The following is a 22128-nucleotide window of genomic DNA, read 5'->3' as shown; positions in this document are numbered from 1 at the left end:
AAAAATTTTAAAAAATTCATGTGCCACACCAGGTGGTTCTGTTGTATGCTTTTCTGGAGGCTTCAACTCTCAAAAAACTAGAGCCACATGAATGTTTATGTATTATAATGCAAAATTATTTGAAAGAAAAATCTTATTAATTGAATCCCTGTATAAAATAGAAGAAATTAATCATGTTAGTAGAAAAATGTTCCTTCATAGTGTGTCGTGAAATTATTTATGCTTGTGAGGTGTGCCGTGAAATTATTTATGCTTGTGAGGTGTGCCATGACGTGAAAAAGGTTGGGAAGCACTGCGGTACGGGATATTATGATAGCACAACATGAAAAAAGTAACATCATTACTAACTTCCAATTGGCAATCCTCCAAATTATCTCTCAAGACTCCAATATTATCAGATCTTATATTTCTGTCTTCTAAGGCACTGTATCAATCTATGTAAATATTTGTCTTCCTCTGGGTATTTTTCTTGCTATTCTTTCAAAAAAAAATATAAAAAAATTCATGTGCCACACCAGGTGGTTCTGTTGTATGCTTTTCTGGAGGCTTCAACTCTCAAAAAACTAGACACTATCTATCCATCTCGCTGAGGGACTATCACTTCCGCTTTTTCCAGGGACTTTACCTTCTGTTATTGATTGAGAAGTCCTCTTTCCATCCTTTCAATGTGCCCAAAGTATTTCAAAATTTCTTTTGTCAATATTCCTAAGGAATCTTAAAGTTCTACTGATCCTTTCTATCACCATTCCATTTGTCCACTTTTCAGTATATCACATCCTCAACAGTCTTCTGTAATACCACATCTGAAAAGCAGCTATCCTTTTCCTATCAGACTTCTTTAAGTTCCAAGTTTCACATCCATAAGTCACTACTGGCTACTTTCAGAATCCTTTGGATGTAGCCAGTGGAAAAAGATTCATCCTTCCAGATTATTAATATTATCATACTTTTAAATCCACGAGGTCCAAACACTCATTGTGGGAGACTCAAACTATCATACCCTTCCTTGAACCCATTAACAAAGCACTAACAAATGACTCTGAAAATCCATTCCATTCATTCACAACTGCAAAGCAAAAAATCTAATCCTCACACCACTACTAACCAAACTTTTACTCAACTTCCAAGGATGGCTTCTTGGTTCTGCATCCTCTATCCAGGCATTGAAGCATTTCCCCTGCATCAATCCTATAAAACCCTTTAAAACAACTCAAATGTTTATCATATCCTCTCTTTTTTTTTTTTCTTATCAATCAACTTCTGCAGTCCACACACCCTCAATCCATCCTCATAAGGAACATTACACAGACCACTCACCATGTTGATTGCTCACCTCGGAATCTTCTCCACCACTTCCTCAGCCCCAAGAAACCCAGGAGACCAGACCTGAGCACAGTAATCAAGATGTGAAAGAATCTGGATTACTGAATCCTCTAAATACACCCTCTACTTTCCACAAAACTGAAGAATTTAACACAGCTACACTACTTCTTCTCCCCTTCAAAAGATCATTGTATTACATCAAAAGGAATAAAGGTTACTATATATCAGATAATTTATAATTTTTAGATAATAAAATTGAAGCAGTGATTATTATAAATTAAGAAATTATGTGGTCTTAGTGATGATCGTTAGGAATTAATTTTGAAAAATACACTGCATTGACCTACAAAAGAAAGATTGGCATTTCTGTTGCAAATCAATCAAAAAACAAAGATGAAAACAAAAGAAATTTCTAGCATATACTGGGTCATTGCTTTGGACTCCTTTGCCTTCTGGAACATGTGATTACACAGTAAAGTAAGCAAACATTCCATCTCAACAGCGGCAAGTAAGCTTTAAACCTGGCAGTTGCTAAGGAAGAAAAGATTTTCAGATAGTCTAAGACACAGCTTAATTCAGAAATGCCAACCATTAGCAGTAATGCCCAAAACAGACTTTTTGATGCAGAAATATAAACAATTTTTATACATATAAAACACTACAAAAAATAAATGAAGTTTTAGAGTACACCTTCTTCAGCTGACATAATATCTTATTTATTTTCACAAAACGGTAAAATAAAGCAAAATGAAGAAATCAATTATCTAATCTTCAATTAACTGATCCTTGAATGGATTAATATTGTCAAACAACTTCTGGTGCAATATCAAGTAACTGCACCTTCTGACCTATCAATTACCCACTTTCCTGTTGTGGTTGAATAATTGAGAGATTACTGTAATAGATTACAGATAATGAACCAACATTTCCAAAATCCTGGGCCTCATTACTTTCCTGAGGTGCAGTCCCATCAATAAAATATGCAGCTTACAATCTCTTTAGCCCCTTACATTTTAATAGCAACCACCATTATCCTTTGCCCACACCATCAAGACATCTTGACAGTACAGGGCAAAAGATTCCACAATCATCCTGCAGGAACTCTATCTTCATCAACTATTAATTTTATATTTAAGTTGGCCTCTTCAAAGGTGTAAAATAGGAATTTTTAGTTTTGCTGTATAATCATAATGCAACAAGTTAAAAAAAAAAGTTTAGAATATAGAATATGATACATTAAAGAATACATTGGCACATACATACACAAACTATAATAAATTTAGTTTTAATCCTTTATTCAAGTGTGTGCAAACAAAGTTTGCACCTGAAAGTATCTTCAGGACTGGGGTAAAGTGGTACAACACCAGGCGACTCCTTGCAAAGGTGGAGCAAGCTACCAACACTCCTATCCCCGTATCCCCATAATGCAAAGCACATCTCCTTGCGGATATGTATAATGTTATGCATTAAGGGAAGGGCCACTACCCAGACTAGTTTCGACCTTTATTGAGGTCTCTTCAGTGGAAGCCAGGCCCAATTGGAGATACCAGGCAGAAGCATTGGCAGGCAGCTCCTATAGGAGGAGATGACCTTGCTAATGATTCTGTCTGGTATCTCCACTTGGGCCTGGCTCCCACTGAAGAGACTGCAATAAAGGTCGAAACTAGTCTGGGTAGTGGCCCTTCCCTTAATGCATAACATTATACATATCCGCAAGGAGATGTGTTTTGCATTATGGAGCTACTGGAATAGGAGTGTTGGTAGCTTGCTCCACCTTTGCAAGGAGTTGCCTGGTGTTGTACCACTTTACCTCAGTCCTGAAGATACTTTCAGGTGCAAACTTTGTTTGCACACACTTGGATAAAAGATTAAAACTAAATTTATTATAGTCTGACCAAGTGAAAAATAAACTTTCAATACACAAACTACAGGAAATTCTGTGCAAATATTTGTATACTGAATATAAATAATAGAATAGAGAACAACGCAGTACCATTGAGAAATTAATATTAAACTCAATAAGTAATAAAATGTTTAACATAAAGGTTTTTATACTGTGTTCTAAAGACAAATTATCAAACACATTCAAACTTCTTATCATTATTATTGTGTTGTAAATTAATACCATTAAATAAATTAACAAAAAGTTATTCTGTACTGGGCCTTAGACATCAACTTGTGCCTTAATCATGTTACTGCATGGAACATTTAATCTGAGAAATACTAAACCACTTACCATCGAGTAATTTTATCTCTGACATCGGCAAATACCATGCCCGCAATGGCATGACTGAAATCTGAGCATCCTTTCCGTGTATGCTTGTTTTCCTTTAAAATAAATTGAAAATTCCAATAAGTTCCTCCTTTAATATTCTTGTATCAATTCTACAAATTCCAACACATGCCAAAAAAATCAATCAATAAATAAATAATAATAATAATGTGAATTCAGCCCATTATCAGCTCATTAAAGGTTGGGGATCATTCCAATGACCAAACATGGAACTTCTTAAAGCCACTTCTTCAGGCAGAGATCTCACACAAGGCATAAAAATCATCTGCCACTTACGCATTCACAAATATCCATGCCTCAGCAGAATGGAGAAAAGATATTATTTGTACAGCAAGCCAAATCTGCAACACAAGCATTCTGGTAAAAATGATATACCCGTGAAATGTTGAAAGCCTACTGTACATTACCACTGTAATAAATAAAGTATTAGTTAATTTGTCATCCAGCAATATATCCAGAAGACCTAATGTTTAAGCCTCACACAAAATGGTAGTATTGTACTAGATGAAACTTATCTGCAGAACTGATTAAATTTACCTAAAATTTATGACCAGAGGATAAATCATTTGTGGTTGCGGGAAAGGAATCCAGAGAGAGAGAGAGAGAGAGAATAAATGTAGCAAGATGAATCCACTGAGATGATCAGTGGATGATCCCTACTATACCTGAAACAGTACACTACATCTCTCTCTCTCTCCAGTGCCATTTGACAGGAAGACATCAGAAAAATCTAGATTAACCTACATTCCAAAAAAATGTTCTGGTTCCTCATTCCAATTGTATTCTAAAATTAGCACCCATCCATTTTTTTTTTTTTTCATCATCATCAAATTCCTGACATACATGCCCCCTGATAGTAGTATTACACGAGAAGTTAGATCATTACTAACTTCGTATCAACAATTTTCCTCCAGATTAGCCTGTTATCTGTCAACATTCCAATATTATCAGATCACATATTTCTGCCTTTTAAGGCATTTTTTACTATATCAACCCACCTACATCTTGGTCTTCCTCTGAGTGTCATTTTCCTGCCATCCTGGCAAAGAACATTGGTTCAGCTAATCTATTCTCTCCTATTCTGTTTAAGTGACCATACCACCTGAAATTAGCTCTGCTAACACATTCCTGAATGCTAACAATGCCAAGTTCTTTCCTAAAATCCTCATTTTTAATGTGATAATGCCATTGATGCCACCTGTTCAGTCCCCTAATCTTTCTCAGGACTCTCATATCTGTGATCTCCAGACTATGATCAAAAGTTTTATTTCTAGCCCAGCTCTCAGATCCATAAGTTAAAATTGGTTTGAATACTGTCTTGTATACAGCCAATTCACTTCTTACCATACAAGCTTTGCTAATTCTGTCTATTTCCAAATTTAATTCGTCATCTTCACTAAAAATTGTACCTAAATAACTGAAATGTTTTATTTGTTCTATAGATTCTCTATTCAGGATGCAGTTGATGTTTTCAATGTTTCTGTCTATTTTCAGTGTCTTTGTCTTTTTAATGAAATTTAATACAGCAGTTATTTGATTTGTTCGGGAAATTCCGCCTACTTGTCCTGAATTAATTTAGGAGTATACAATCATCTGCATAAAATAAAGCGGTAAGATTAACATCTTCAATTTTCACATCTCTCCATGTTTTTTTTTTTCTTTATTTATTGTTTAACACTCTTATAATCAGCATATTTCAAAAGAGACCCATTTCTCTCACCTCAGTGCGCTCTGGATGTCATCAACAGTGAATATCTTCATAACTTGAAATGCAATTAATTAAACAATGACCCATGTCTAGATCAATCAACCTATATGCAGATGAGAAAAACTTTTCTAGGACTTTGACCAGGTCTAGTATAGAGTGCTGTTTACAAACTGTCATCTGTTGTTAGGCTTTTTGCCATTTGTAACTGGTTAGTTCCCCTCCAGTTAATGTCAGGTGTTGGATGTATGGTAAGGAAAAAAACTATAAAGACAATGTGAGCTGATTTCCAATGGCAATTTCAATGAACCAAGAGGTGGTAGATCTTCAACAAGAGATGAATAACAAGGACAAGTTGAGAAATCTGTTGCAACATCAATAAACTCAATGCATAAAACAGCACTGGAACTTGGAATCTCCCAGTTGACAATGCAAAAACATGAAAACTCACCTAAAATTTCATCAATATATCATATGTTTGTCCAAGTGACTTACTTTAGAGGAAGAAGGTGTGTCCAGATTACTCCAAAGTTTAGCACCAAGCATGGTCAAATCAGTATTAATAACAAATGTACCACATATCAGAGTTGTGTTCAGTCAGAGGGAAACTCTCACTTCCAAAAGGAATTAGAACATATGCCAAATGATTTATATTTACCAATTTCAAAAAGAAAATTTGTGGCAACCTGCAATTAATGCCTTAAACACTGCCCTCTATACCATTCTTCAACAAGGATAACCTAGTTACCTTAAATGCTAACAGAATACAATGCTATCTTCTTTCCAGCAAAAATTTCAATTCATTTTCCTTTGCTTCAGAAAGAAAAAGTGAACTGAGATTGATTAACTTTTTCTGGTACAGACACCATAGTGTTCTTGGAATCCAAAAAATGTTGGTATTTTTTTTTTGCTGACATTACTTCTCACTTCAGATGCTAAATTCACTCATGCTTACAATTTTGGTCTCACCTTTTGCACAGCATCCCAAAGATTCTCTCTATAGAATCCTCGTGAGCTAGAGGAAAGCAATTTGACTAATCAATACCCCCCCCTCCCCGATCCTCTCACACAGATAGGCTGTTTCTGCCTTGTCTTTTCTATAGTTCCATGGATGCTCGTCTGCCGAACTGGCATCCATCATTCCTCCCTTGTCTGTTAATCCTATAATATCTTAAGCAGTAGCTGTTCAATATCCACTCACATTCCAAGTTCAAGCTCACCAATTCCAATCTCATCCTTTTCTTTCCTTCTCTTCTGCATGCATCTATTATTTGGAACAGCCTCTCTTACTAAATGTTCCTAAAGGGCTACAATCTTGTTTATTCAAAAAAGAATGGGTTGCTTTACTTTTCTCTTAAACCCTGAATACATGACTGAGTATGTGTTACAGGTTCTACAATCTCTTACGTGTGTGTGTGTGTGCACAAGCTAAATACTTAAGAATCTTTTTTTCCCTTTCTTAATAAAGACTGTTCAAATAAACTGTAAAAATTGCATGCTAATAATGCAGAGTTGATGTAAGTTAATAAAAGATTCTTCAAGAACTGTTTAACCTTTATATCAATGACATTGTCCGTGGATTGCAAGGGGATATTCAGTTGTTTGCAGATGATGCGAAGCTGGGAAGGGTTATTAGTGCAGATGTGGTAGCCCTGCAAGAGGATTTGAATAGGCTAGATAGAATGGGCAAATGAATGGGGTGTATCGGTTTAATGCAGAAAAATGTAAGGTCTTGAGGTTTGGGATCCATAGATGGGAGGCTGCATACTCTATTGGAGGAGTTGTACTGGAGGAAGTAGGGGGAGACAAGAGATCTGAGGTAGATGATTGATAGAAACCTGAAATCCAAGGTACATATTGCAAAGGTGGTGAAGGTAACCCAGAGGATTGCTGCAATACTGAGAAGGATGATGACCTGTAGAGATAAAAGAGTTATCGTTCCATTGTATAAGACCCTGATTAGACCACACTTAGACTATTGTTCTCAGATCTGGTCCCCAGGATTTGAAGGGGATAAATTAACTGTGGAAAGGGTACAAAGGCAGGTAACAAAGATTGTTTCAGGACTGTACAATGTTAGTTATGAGGATCGGTTGAAGGAGTGTGGACTGCAGAGTTTGGTGGATAGAGGGAGAGAGGGGTGATATGACTGAGACTTTTGAACTGTTGAGAGGTGGTTACAGTGTTGACACTGGGGAGTTCTTTCGATTGGTTGAACAACAGGAAGGAGTGATGACAAGGGGCCATCCCTGGAAGTTATGAAAGGAAACTGTGAGAAAGAGGGTGAGGAGTGGTTTCTTTGCATGGAGGCTGGTTGAGCCATGGAGTGCATTGCTTGATAGAGTGGTGAGAGCGAAAACGGTCAATGGGTTTAAAGAGTGGTGTGATAGACTTTGTGTTTCCTGGAGGGGGACCTCCCTCGATGAATCTTGATACACTTTGTTTCTTAGGAAGGATCTCCCACGATGAGTCTTTTGACTCCATGGAGCCCTGAATAATAATAATAATAAAGAGAACAAACAAAATTGTTCTCTTGAATATTTTAAGATATCAACACTGGTATATCATTCTCCACTTCTTCCTATGTTTCTCTGTGGATAGTTGCTGTTATTTTCTGTATATCAAAAGCAGAAAGACCTCGGTATTCCCCTGTATGCTGCATTTGCAAACTGAAAAAGAACAAATCCATACATCCACCACCAGTGTCTCCTCTGAACTTCAGGGTTTGACCAAACTAGCTTATAATCTTTGAGATTTGGATTAGTGTAAAAAAATTATGACAGCAAGTAATGTGCCTTGAATTTTTTCCCCAATTTTTTTTTTTTTTTTTTAAATTCCTAGTGACTTCAAATCATCTAGAACTCTCATGTGATATATAAGATAGGTGATGGTATTCAGATAAACTAGGTGTTAACACTATATCTTGTGATGTTTTCACCAGGGGCGGCTTGTGCATAGGCACGGAACTGCAGCACCCCCAATTTTTCTCCACATATAAATATATTTATTAATTTATTTATATTTGCTTGTAATATTTAATTTTATCATCAACAATCCTATGCAATTCTCTTATTTTGTATAAAAAATAATAAAAATCCTTCTTGTAGCACTCAGGAAGGTGAAGGATGCTAGCAGCACTGTGGTAAACATTGCTATGTGCACAAGCATATGCACGTCATAGTGAGATGCGAGCTATTAGCGTAATGCGGCACTGTCTGCTGCACAGTTCCACTGTTGTTTATATGCAGTTTGCGCCAGTAGTAGAGTGTTCGTAGTGCTTATCGTGTTTACTCCATCTCTTTAAATATTTGGACATTACAATTAATGACATAACATTTGTTATAGTTTTTATTTTAGAACATTATTGGTGTTATTGACAACTATGACCTCAGAAATGCAACCTCAAGAAATGGGTTCTGTGAAAGTAGTGACTGTAAGTGAACTACAAATTCTTCGACAGTCACACAAACATCAAGGAAAAAGTTATTGACCTTTTTGCTCGAAAGAAAACAAGAAGATTGGATTTTATTTTAAATTAATTTTGAATTATACTAAACTGTATAATTTTATCGATAATAAACAATATTTTTTCATGAAACAAAACAAGAAGAATATATTTTATTTTTAAGTAATTTTGAATTATACCAAACTGTATAATTTTATCGATAATAAACAATATTTTTTCATTTTTAATTTTTTTTAAATTTTTACCATAATTTTGATATTTTATCCAAACATGTACACACACTACTTACAGTGTGTATGTATATTTCAAAAGTTGCAGCGCCACCACTGGTTTTCACATACAAATGTAATCTCACCTCCATGACCACTAAGCCACCTTATCTGACACCTGAAATAGCTTTAAAAAAATTCCATATTTAGCTTCTAGAATTTCCAATTCTTCTTCTTAAGTATTCTGCAAATGAGCAGGTTCTTCTTTTAATAGCAAAAACTTTCCTTCCACTTTCTTCTGTTCTGAGCATTCTCTTTCAAGGTTGTGTATCTGTCTCCATTCAGCATGTCATCTAGCATTGTTTTCCTCACTCTTCCTCTAGGTCTATTTCCTTCAATGGCATCTCTGATTATTCCATTTTCTCTCAGGATATGCCAAATTAAATTTTCCTTTCTTCTTTTTATCCTTTTTAACAGATTCCTTTCTTCCTCTATGCTTTTTAAGACCTCTTCATTATTTATTTTATCTGTCCATTTTATTTTTTCCATACTTCTCCAAACTCAAAGCTTTACAAAATTTTGATTTCTTTTTTCCTCAATATCCAGGTTTCGGCTACATATAAGGCAACACTCCACGCATAACATTTTATTAGTCTTTTCTTTAAATTTCTATTCATTTTACTTCCGATTAAATTCCATTTTCTATTAAAGGCATCTCTTCCCATCACTATTCTTGCTCTTATGTCACTTGTACATTTTTCATTGCTGCTGATCACACTTCCCAGATATTTAAATGTCCTTACTTGATTCAATTCTCCATTTATTCTTACATCCATAGTACCGTGTTATTTTCATTACTTTTGTTTTGCTTATGTTAATTCTCATTCCATAGTTAATACAGGATTCCAATAATCTGTTCAGCAGATGTTGTAATCCTCCCTCAGTATTTGATAATAATGTCTTGTCATCTGAATATCGTATTGCAAATATCTGCCTACCTCCTATCTCTATTCCTTCTTCTGCATTCTCCAATGCTTCTTTTAACATTGCTTTGGAATATATATTGAACAAAACTGGGGACAAAGAGCAGCATTGTCTTACTCCTCATCCAATGGTACCTGGTTTGGTTGTACCACATGTATCTCTTACGATAGCAGTTTGTCCCATATGTAGTGAAATAATTAGTCTTCTATCTTTCCAATCTATACTAATCTTTTCCATTACTTCCATTATCTTATCCCATTTTACAAAGTCAAAAGCTTTTTCAAAATCTATCATCAATTCCTGACATGTACCCTCAAGGGGTATACATGATATGATAGTACTACATGAAAAATTTACATCCTTACTAACTTCCTATATGCAATTTTCCTCCAAATCAATCTGTTACTTGTCAAGACTCCAACATTATCAGAGCTTATATTTCTATCATCTAAGGCACTTTGTACCGTATCAATCCACCTATATCTTGGTCTTCCTCTGGGTCATTTTCCTGCCAACTTGGCAGGGAACACTTATTTTGCTAATCTTTCCTTACCCATTCTGTTTAAGTGACCATACCACCCGAGATTAGCTCTGCTAATGCATTCCTGACAATGTCACGTTCTTTCCTAATATTCTCGTTTTTTACATTATATTGCCATTGATGCCATCTGTTCACACCGCTAATCTTCCTCAGGATTCTCATATCTGTGGTCTCTAGTCTTTGGTCAAGTGTTTTACTTCTGACCCAGCTCTCAGATCCATAAGTTAAAACTGGTTTGAACACTGTCTTGTATACAGAGAACTTAGTGTTCTGACTAATTTCTCTCTTATTCCATATGAATTTATTCAATTGACTTCCTACCATACCAGCTTTGTTGATTTTGTTGTCTATTTCCATATTTAATTTACCATCTTCACTAAAACTCGTGCCTAAATAGCTGATATGTTTTACTTGTTCCACAGGTTCTCCATTCACAATGCAGTTGACATTCTCAACGATTCTACTTATTTTCATTGTCTTTGTCTTTTTATTGCTGACCTTCATACCATATCTATTACAATAGTTATTCAATTTAGTCAAAGAACCTTGCAAACTTATAACGGATTTATTTAGAAGTATAACATCGTCCACATAAAGCAAAGAGCTGACATTAGCATCTCCAATTTTGATATCATGTTTAATACCACTTTCCTTCATAATGTGATCCATATAGATAATGAATAACAGAGGGGATAATGTACATCCTTGTTTCAAACCAGATTTAACATTAAACCATCTTCCTGTACTTCCTTCAATTCTAACTGCTGACTTACATCTCAAATAAAGACTAAGTATTGCTTGATATAATGCCCCATTGACACCATATAACTGGATGAATAGCTTCTCTCTGGCCCCTTGTCATTTGACTTTTCCAGATCGATAAAACTTAAATACAGATCTTTGTTATATTCCCATGATTTCTCAACTTGTCGTAAAGTGAAGATCTGATTATGCCACCCTCTATTTGGCCTGAATCCAGCTTGTTCTTCACCAAGCTTTTCTTCCACAATTCTTCTCAACCATTTCTCAAGTATACTTGCATAAATCTTGCCAGGAACATTCAGTAGAGAAATACCTCTGTAATTCTCACATTTAGTTTTATTTCCCTTTTTATATATGGGTACTATAAGAGCTCTACTCCAATCACCCGGAATTTGTTCCTCTGTCCAGGCTTTCTGAACTATGCAGTGCAGCCACTCTAAGACTCTTATACCACCATACTTCAGCATTTCTGGTCGAATATCATCTACTCCTGCTGCCTTTCCACATTTCAAGCCTTTGATGGCTTTTTCTACTTCAAGTATGGATATGTATTCCTGACTGTATGCCTGTTGAGTGTTTTTTTACCACTGTGCTATCACTGCTTGTTTCATTTAGCAATTTTTCGAAGTAGTTAATCCATACTTCAAGGATATCTTTTTCTCCCATTTTCATGTCACTTTTATCATCTCTAACACCTTTTACAGTACTCTTTCCTCCATTTCTAAGCTTCTTCAACCATCAGAATATTTTGCCCCCTTCTTGATATTTATTTTCTATGTTCTTGCCAAAGTCCTCCCATGACTTTTATTTAGCTAGTTTTACACAGTGTTTAGCTTTCTTACATTTATCTCTGTATTCTCTAAGAGCACAAGCTGACTTATTTGCTAGGAACTTTTGATATGCTTTCTTCTTTTCCTTCACTGCCTCTTTAACTTCCTGTGCCCACCATGGAGTGCTGATTTTTCAATCCTTGCAGACAACCTCACCACATGCCTCACTGCTTGAATCAATCAGGGTTTTCTTCAAGGCTGAAGAAACACTGAAGCACTGAATCTCAAAGGTTTGGTTCCTGTTTGCAACTCTTTCATTTTTTCTTCAATAAGCTTTGTGTATTTTAGCCTGCAGTTCACATCTGAGATCTGCTCAATTTTTATTTGCTTTAAAACTTTCTTACATGTTATTCTTCTCAATATGAAATTCAATTTTATCCTGCTCAAGACTAAATAGTGATCACTTTCAATTTCAAATCCTCTGTACACGCTGGTGTCCTGCACCAGGGAGAAAACACCACTATCAATAATAACATAGTTAATGAGACTTTTCTTATTCCTTACCTCTTCTCTCCATGTGAATTTGAGCACATTTTTATGTTGGAACATGGTGTTAGTAATAACCAGTCCATGTTCTGAGCAGAAATCAAACAAATATTTGCCATTATTATTAGCTCTGCTCTTTTCTAGAAATTTTCCCAATGTTTTTGTATGTGTCTCACAATCATTTCCTACTCTGCTTTTTAGATATCGCCAACAAGGACCAAATTTTTCATTTTTCATTGTGTCAGTTTCTTTCTGTAAAGCCTCAAAAAATTCCTCCACTTCTACCTTAGTAGAACCTTCTCTGGGACCATAGGCACAAATAAGTCTCATTGCCCAGTTCCTCATTCTGATATTTGCCCACATTACTCTACTTGAGACTGCCTGCCATTCAAGAATATTAGCCTCGTGTTTAGTATTAAATACTATGGCTACTCCTTCTTTTCCTTGATTGTCATTGCCTGAATATAACATTTTGTATTTATTGCTCAGAAAGATATCACCAGTTTTTGTCTTTTTTGTTTCAGTCACCCCTATTATGTCAATCTGGTACTTATCGAATTCCTCAGCTACCTCCATTTCTTTGCCATACCAAAGTTACAGATCAGTATATCAACATAAGAAGCGATCTTTAACTTTGATGATGTTGAGTTTGGGTGTGCTTTCAGATTTGTTCCAGTAGCTGACTTTTTGTTGTTCGCCCTGGTTCCCTGGCGAAAACAACGGGAGTCTTGTGTAACAGGGCGGCGCCCCAGCCGGCATGAAATTTTGTCATGTTGTACCATCATTTTGTATATTGGTTTAAGCCAATAAAAATACAATTTGGTTGGCTAAATCCCAAATTGCCAGCCCATCCTCAAAATCTATATAACAGATATTAACTTCTTTATTTACTTCCAAACTTCTTTCGCTAATTATTCTTAAGTCTAATCGCATCTCTTGTTCCCTTATCCTTCCTGAAACCAAACTGATCTTCTCCAAGAAATTCCTCCACCTTAGATGCAATTCTCCATGTTAGAATTCTCATAAGTATTTTTGATGTATGAGAAATGAAACTTAATGTTCTAAATTCCTTGCATTTCACTGCATTACTTTTCTTTGATATAGGTATAAATATTAAGGTCATAAAATCTTTTGGTAATTCTCCTTTGTTATAAATTAAATTTATTAGTTTACTTATTTCTCCAATTCCTTTCTTTTGAAGTTGTTTCAAGAATCCTAGAGGTATTCCATCTATTTCTTCTGCCTTTCCACATTTTGGTTCTCTAACAGCCATCTCTACCATTAGATATTTGTTCTCATCCATTAGATAATTTCCAATTATCTAACCTTTAACCCAGCCTACAGTATAAAATTAAAGATTTACAATCTTTTGTCAGTGGAATTGTTATTACAATAATATTAATAATAAATAAATGGCATAAGTTATTGGTAAAAAAAAGTTTCTAGTATTTCACAAGTGTGTTTATGAGTGAAGAGCATGTTTTTCAATTTTATCTTTTCATCCATTATACTGGATTGGACTGTTAGCCTTATTAGTGTTTTCCAGGTGCATTAATGCATTATTAATGAATAATCATCCTCATCATCAAATTCCTGACATGTACCCTCTAGGGGGGGGGGGGGTGTACAGGATATTATGACAACACTACATGAAGAACTTCCTATCAACAATTTTCCTCAAAATCAATCTGTTATCTGTCAAGACTCCCACATTATCAGATCTTATATTTCTGTCTTCTAAGGCACTTTTTACTGTATCAATCCACCTATATCTTGGTCTTCATTTAGATCTTTCTCCTGTCAACCTGACAAAGAACACGTGTTTTGCAATTTTTCTCCTCCCATTCTGTTTAAGTGATCATATCACCTGAGATTAGCTCTTCTAACACGTTCCTAAATGCTAACAATGTCAAGTTCTTTCCTAATATCCTCATTTTTAATATGATATTCCCACTGATGCGATCAGTTCATGCCTTAATCTTTCTCAGGACTCTCATATCTGTCGTCTCTGGTCTTTGGTCAAGTGTTTTATTTCTAACCCAGCTCTCAGATCCATAAGTTAAAATTGGTTTGAACACTGTCTTGTATACAGCTAATTTAGTGTTTTAATTAATTTTTCTCTAATTCCATATAAATTTATTCAGTTGACTTCCTACCATACCAGCTTTGTTGATTTTGTTGTCTATTTCCATATTAATTTACCTTCACTAAAAATTGTGCCTAAGTAGCTGAAATGTTTTCCTTGTTCTATAGGGTCTCCATTTACAATGCAGTTAATATTTTAAATGTTTCTGCCTATTTGCACTGTTTTGTCTTGTTAATGCTGATTTTTCATACCAAATTTATTACAACAGTTATTCAATTTAGTCAGGGAATCTTCCTGTACTACCTTCAATTGATAAATCATATCCTATAAAGCAAAAATACAGTCCACATATATCAATTATATGGTTGGCCAAGTGGTTAGCATTCTCCAATTAACAGGCTGTGAGGTTCATGGCCTGTTGATTGACGAATGAGTTGATCTGCCAACTATTGTTTGGCCAACAGAGTTTGCGATGACTGCCTAATGCAATGCTAAGGCAACTGATGTGAACTATTAGCAAAATGTCAACTGCCATAATGCATAGCAATATTCCTGTCTAAAAGGAAGTGTGCTTTGCATTATGGGATACCGAAGCAAATGATGTGAATAGCCTCTATATACACCAATAGTCTAGTCTAGTCATGAAGATTTTACTTACACTTCGGTAAAGAATTACAAAATAATAAAATTTCTTGACAAGTATAATTTACTTAGAAACTGAGAATAAAATTTCTACAACTATTTCCAATTGTGAGTATTTTAATAATAAGGCAATACATCTTTCTGCTACTCGTATATGGAAAAAATATGGCTTCTGCATTAATTCAACTTTGTTATCATTCTTGATCTGGATTCCACTGATTAGACCTGATAAAGATCAAAACTAGTCAGGGTAGTCTCATAATGCAGAGCAATAGTCATGTCTGTAAGGAAGTGTTTTGCATTAGGGGATACTGAAGCAATTTATGTGAAGTCAACAGCATCTATATGAAGTAGCCTACTCACGAATATACTTTACATGCACACCTTGCTTTCTTAAATTTGGGTAAAGAATTAAACAAGAATAAAATATCATGGTAAGTATTATTTACTTACCGTCATCTGGGGGTCTCAATACAAACATCAATTATGCACACTGAAGCTTACATAAACCCAAACGCTATCTATTATACATTACTGAACCTCAACTGACATCTCTTATGGCTGCAGCTCGCCTCAACTTTCCACATCACATTATACATGCTGCCTTTAGTATGAAGAGCAGAATATTCACTTTTGTCACATTGCCAAAGGTTAGGCAGGTGACTGAAATCAATTTATATGACCTGCTTGGCCCAAGATTTCTTTGTCTGACTTTGTTGCTTTCATATGCTGACATGCATATGAAAGCAACTTGCATGACATTTCATTATGTTGCATAATCATTTTGTTTTTGGCTTAAGACAATACAAAGTATAATCTGGTAAGTTAAGTTCCAAACAGCCAACCTAACTTTGATTATCTCATAATCTAAGAGTAGTGGGAGGTGTGGATTAGATATTATGTCAAAAGTCTCGATCAGTTTTCTGCATTCATTGAAAGCTATGTAGAAATCTCCTTCCATTTATCTTGCTTTGATCCTTAAACAACCCCTATTTCAAAACCACACTGTCATTCCATAACTACATTTAAAAACATGACAATTTAAAGAAATGCTGATAATGTCCCTCCCATCCATGAAAGAAAAAGAGAGCGCGTGAGTGAGTGAGTGCGTGTGTACTTCTAGTACATTAGTACAGTTGGTGAGCTAAAGATTTTTTTTCTATTTTTATATTAATTTATATACATTTTTATTTTTTAATTTATTTTTTGTTTACTTTTTACATACATAGATATAAATATATTTGTGGATTATGCTGTACTACTAACATGAAATAGCAAAATTATAAATACCTTCTCAATAGTAAATAAATTACTTCCAAGTAAATCAAAGAAATCAATATTTCCATTACTGTGAGCAACAGCTAACATTGTACAATCAGGAGACCAAACCAATTTTTGCCACTGTGGATAAGAATCTCTGGGAACTGAAATAAAATAAAGACTAATTAAACTAAACTGCAAGCAAAATACTTTTAAGACTATAACAAAAAAAAATAATAATAATAATAATAATATTAGTGCAATCTTTTTGATCAAAACATTCTCTACATAAATTACTGTCTGTAATATTTTAAAGTTGTACCAAAATGCAAAGTCTGTGATACTAAGTGATCATTTTGCAAAGGTTTATCATCCAGGCGGAAATATTAGTTGACAAGGTGACAGATGGATGCAAAAATAGAGGTACGTGAAATGGGGATACTCTGCACACTGAAAAATATCAATGTAAATATAGCAGTGGGACTGATGGCATCTCTGCCCATGAACTCCATTGCATAAGAGAACAGGCAGTGCCTCTGAGCTATAAATTAAAGATACCAAGATATTATATTCTTAGTTTAACCCATTATTCAAGTGTAAGCAAACAAATTTTATGCCATAAGTATCTTTCAGGACTGAGACAACTCGTAGCAAAGGTGGTATGAGTTCGCATCACTTGCCTTAGTATCCCAAAATACAAAGCACATCTCCTTGCAGACATGTATAATGCTATGCATTATGGGAAGGGTCACTACCCATACCGGTTTCAACCTTAACTGAGGTCTCATCAGTGGGAGCCAGACCTGGAGGTTAGATACCAAGGATGAAATAATGCAGAAGTCACATTTTCCTATACCAGTTGCCAAAAGTTAAGCTATAAATTAAAGATACCAAGAAATTATATGCAGTGGTATCTCGCTAATCCAAACTAATAAAAACCGTGCTCGTTCAAATTAGCGAAAAGTTCAAATTAACGAATTTTCGCCCAAGAGACAACAATAACTAGCGTTTAAGACAACAATAATCAGATTCTAATGGTACATCAATTTAATTCTGTAAATAAATGAAGTATCTGATAGAAAAAAAAGTTGCTGTACTATAATGTAAAACTTGAAAAATAATACAAAAGTTCAGAAGTTTATTTTAGTAAAAAATTTAGTTTGTATGTACCTGTATTGTTGAGTATTCTGATTTAATAAAATTGCATAGTTCAGTACATAACTTAATTTGCATAAAAAATATCACTTTCTTGTACACAACACACAAAAAAAAGTTTTTTTTTATTTCTTTGTAAAAAAGTCACTGATTTTCTTTTGCTTCTTGGAAGCTAAACTATTTTCCAATGCTTCTTCTCGGAGCCGCATTAGCAATAAAATTTTGTGGAATGGCGTATCATTCTGCTTAGCCCATTCTATACACATATCAAAACTGTCAAGTGCTTCATGTTTTACTTTTTTTTTTCGAGTTCTTTATCATCATCATCATCATTTTCTAATTCATTCTGTATTGTCATATTTATAATTTCAGTATCTGATTTGATTTTGAATTCACTTTCTGTTCTACCTGTAATCCATTCCGTAATATCTGTTTGTGAAATTTCAACATCTGAATTTGTATTGTGTTTTGAATTTCCTCTTTTTGTATATCACATAGTTATCTTGGTAAATTCTAGAAGGCTACAGTTTTTCGCATGATGCTCGAAATGCTTCAGGTTCGACAGCTTCCCAGGAAAATGGTGAACACACAATAAATCAAAATAAACCTACAGCATAACCGTACAATCGACAGTATGATAAAATACCATACTGTAATAATAATAGTTAAAATAATAATTATTAAATAAAAATAATAGTACACAATATAATAATAAGTAATAAATAAAATTTTTTCTTTCAAACCGCAGTTCGGATTACAGGAGGGTTCAGATTAGCGAGATACCACTGTTTGGTTTAATCCTTTATCCAAGTGTAAGCAAACAAAGTTTGTGCCTGAAGTATCTTTCAGAACTGGGGTAACTCATGGTAAAGGTAGTATAAGTTCTGATCACTTGCCTTAGTATCCCATAATCCAAAACATATTTCCTTGAAGACATATATAATACTATGCATTATGGGAAAGATCACTACCTAGACCGGTTTCGACCTTTGCTGAGGTCTCATCAGTGGGAGCCAGATCTGGAGGTGAGATACCAAGGTCGAAGTAACGCAGATGTCATATTTTCCTATACCAGTTGCCAAAAGGTGTTACACCTTATTATTAAAATACTCTGGATTAGATAGATAGTTGTTGAAAGTTTTTCACTTGGCTATATTATAAATTAAAGATACAAGTGAACCAAGTTAAAAACTTTCAACAACTATATCTCTAATCCAGAGTATTTTAATAATAAGGTGCGACACCTTTTGGCAACTGCTATAGGAAAATATGACTTCTGCATTAGTTCAACCTTGGTATCTCACATCCTGGTCCGGTTCCCACTAATGAGACCTCAATAAAGGTCGAAACCGGTCTGGGTAGTGACCATTCTCATAATGCATAACATTATACATGTACGCAAGAAGATGTGTTTTGCATTATTCATGGAAGTTTTTTACTTGGCTATGCTACCAATCATATATTTGGTTTGATCCTACATCCAAGTGTAAGCAAACCAAGTTTGCGCCTGAAGTATTTTCAGGACTGGGGCAACTCGTGGAGTGAGTTCTGATCACTTGCCTTAGCATCTCCCATAATGCAAATCAGATTTCCTTGCGGACATGTACAATGCAATGTATTAAGGGAAGGGCCACTACCCAGACCGGTTTTAACCTTTATTCAGGTCTCATCAGTGAGAGCCAGACCCAGAGGTGGGGATACTAAGGTGGAAGTAATTCAGAAGTCATATCACCATATACTAGTTGCCAAAAGGTGTCAACACCTTATTATTAAAATTCTCTGGATTAGAGATAGTTGATGGAAGTTTTTTCACTTGGCTATGCTGCCAATTATACATTTGGTTTGATCCTTTATCCAAGTGTAGGATGAGACCTCAATAAAGGTCGAAATTGGTCTGTGTAGTCATCATCATCATCATCAAATTCCTGCCATGTACCCTCAAACGGTGTACAGGATATGACAGTACTACATGAAAAAATTACATCATTACTAACTTCCTATCTACAATTTTCCTCCAAATCAGTCTGTTACTTGTCAATACTCCAACATTATCGGATCTTACATTTCTATCGTCTAAGGCACTTTGTACCGTATCAATCCACCTATATCTTGGTCTTCCTCTGGGTCGTTTTCCTGCCAACCTGGCAGAGAACACTTGTTTTGCTAATCTTTTCTCTCCCATTCTATTTAAGTGACCATACCACCTGAGATTAACTCTGCTAACGCATTCCTGGATGCTGACAATGTCAAGTTCTTTCCAAATATCCTCATTTTTAATATAATATTGCCATTGATGCCATCTGTTCACGCCTCTAATCTTTCTCAGGACTCTCATATCTGCGGTCTCTAGTCTTTGGTCAAGTGTTTTACTTCTGACCCAGCTCTCAGATCCATAAGTTAAAACTGGTTTGAATACTGTCTTGTATATAGCTAATTTAGTGTTCTGACTAATTTCTTGCTTATTCCATATGAATTTATTCAATTGACTTCCTACCATACGAGCTTTGCTGATTCTGTTGTCTATTTCTATATTTAATTTACCATCTTCACTAAAAATTGTACCTAAGTAGCTGAAATGTTTTACTTGTTCCACAGGTTCTCCATTCACAACACAGTTGACATTTTCAATGATTCTGCCTATTTTCATTGTCTTTGTCTTTTTATTGCTGACCTTCATACCATATCTATTACAACAGTTATTCAATTTAGTCAGAGAATCTTGCAGACTTGTAGTGGATTTATTTAGAAGTATAACATCATCCGCATAAAGCAAAGAGCTGACATTAACATCTCCAATTTTGATATCATGTTTAATACCACTTTCCTTCATAATGTGATCCATATAGATAATGAATAACAGAGGGGATAATGTACATCCTTGTCTCACACCAGATTTAACATTAAACCATCTTCCTGTACTTCCTTCAATTCTAACTGCTGACTTACAACTCAAATAAAGACTAAGTATTGCTTGATATAATGCCCCATTGACACCATATAACTGCAGCGTATTGAATAGCTTCTCTCTTGGCACCTTGTCATATGCCTTTTCCAAATCGACAAAACTTAAATACAGATCTTTGTTGTATTCCCATGCTTTCTCAACTATTTGTCGTAAAGTGAAGATCTGATCCTGACAGCCTCTATTTGGCCTGAATCCAGCTTGTTCTTCACCAAGCTTTTCTTCCACAATTCTTCTCAACCGTTTCTCAAGTATACTTGCAGAGATCCTGCCAGGAACACTCAGTAGGGAAATACCTCTGTAATTCTCACATGCAGTTTTATTTCCCTTTTTATACATGGTTATTATGAGAGCTCTACTCCAATCATCGGGAATTCGTCCCTCTGTCCAGGCTTTCTGAACTATGCAGTGCAGCCACTGTAAGACTTTTATACCACCATACTTCAGCATTTCTGGTCGAATATCATCTACTCCTGCTGCCTTTCCACATTTCAAGCCTTTGATGGCTTTTTCTACTTCAAGTATGGATATGGATTCCTGACTGAATGCCTGGTCAGTGTTTTTTTTATCACTGTGCTGTCATCACTGCTTGTTTCATTTAGCAGTTTTTGAAAGTAATTACTCCATACTTCAAGGATATCTTTTTCTCCTGTTTTCATGTCACCTTTATCATCTCTAACTCTTTTTACAGCACTCTTTCCTCCATTCCTAAGCTTCTTCAACAACCTCCGGAATATTTTGCCACCTTCTTGATATTTATTTTCTATATTCTTGCCAAAGTCCTCCCATGACTTTTGTTTAGCTAGTTTTACACACTGTTTAGCTTTCTTACATTTGTCTCTGTATTCTGTAAGAGTAAAAGCTGACTTATTTGACAGGAACTTTTGATATGCTTTCTTCTTTTGCTTCACTGCCTCTTTAACTTCCTGTGTCCACCAGGGAGTTCTGATTTTTTTATCCTTGCACACAACCTCACCACATGCCTCTCTGGCAGAATCAATCAATGTTTTCTTCAGAGTTTGCCACTGAATCTCCAAGGTTTGATTCCTGTTCTCAAACTCTTTCATTTTCTTTTCAATAATCTTTCTGTATTTTAGTCTACAGTTCACATCTGAGAGCTGCTCAACTTTTATTCGCTTTAAAACTTTCTTACATGTTATTCTTTTCAATATGAAATTCAATTTTAACCTGCTCAAGACTAAATAGTGATCATTTCCAATTTCAAATCCTCTGTACACTCTGGTGTCCTGCACCAGGGAGAAAACATCACTATCAACAATAACATAGTCAATAAGACTTTTCTTATTCCTAGCCTCTTCTCTCCATGCGAATTTGTGCACATTTTTATGTTCGAACATGGTGTTAGTAATAACCAGTCCATGTCCTGAACAGAAATCCAACAGATATTTGCCATTATTATTAGC

The 22128-nt window shown here is 35.1% G+C and overlaps 1 protein-coding gene across 1 annotated transcript in view; it reads right to left on the bottom strand.

Moving 5' to 3' along the window:
• The window catches only part of LOC150098133 (NBAS subunit of NRZ tethering complex-like), a 1063858-nt gene that overhangs the window by 937431 nt on the left and 104299 nt on the right, over positions 1–22128 (bottom strand). The window contains exons 6-7 of the mRNA XM_090406267.1: positions 16618–16751; positions 3560–3651 (exon numbers count right to left, since the gene is read on the bottom strand). Coding sequence (XP_090262393.1) covers positions 3560–3651; positions 16618–16751 — 226 coding nt within the window. The remainder of the gene's footprint in view (positions 1–3559; positions 3652–16617; positions 16752–22128) is intronic.

Source organism: Typopeltis vanoorti, chromosome 16 (genome assembly GCF_054136105.1).
Source record: "Typopeltis vanoorti isolate ZY-2024b chromosome 16, IOZ_Tvanoo_1.0, whole genome shotgun sequence".
Taxonomy (NCBI): Eukaryota; Metazoa; Arthropoda; class Arachnida; order Uropygi; family Thelyphonidae; genus Typopeltis; species Typopeltis vanoorti.
This window is presented reverse-complemented; position numbering and strand designations above follow the sequence as displayed.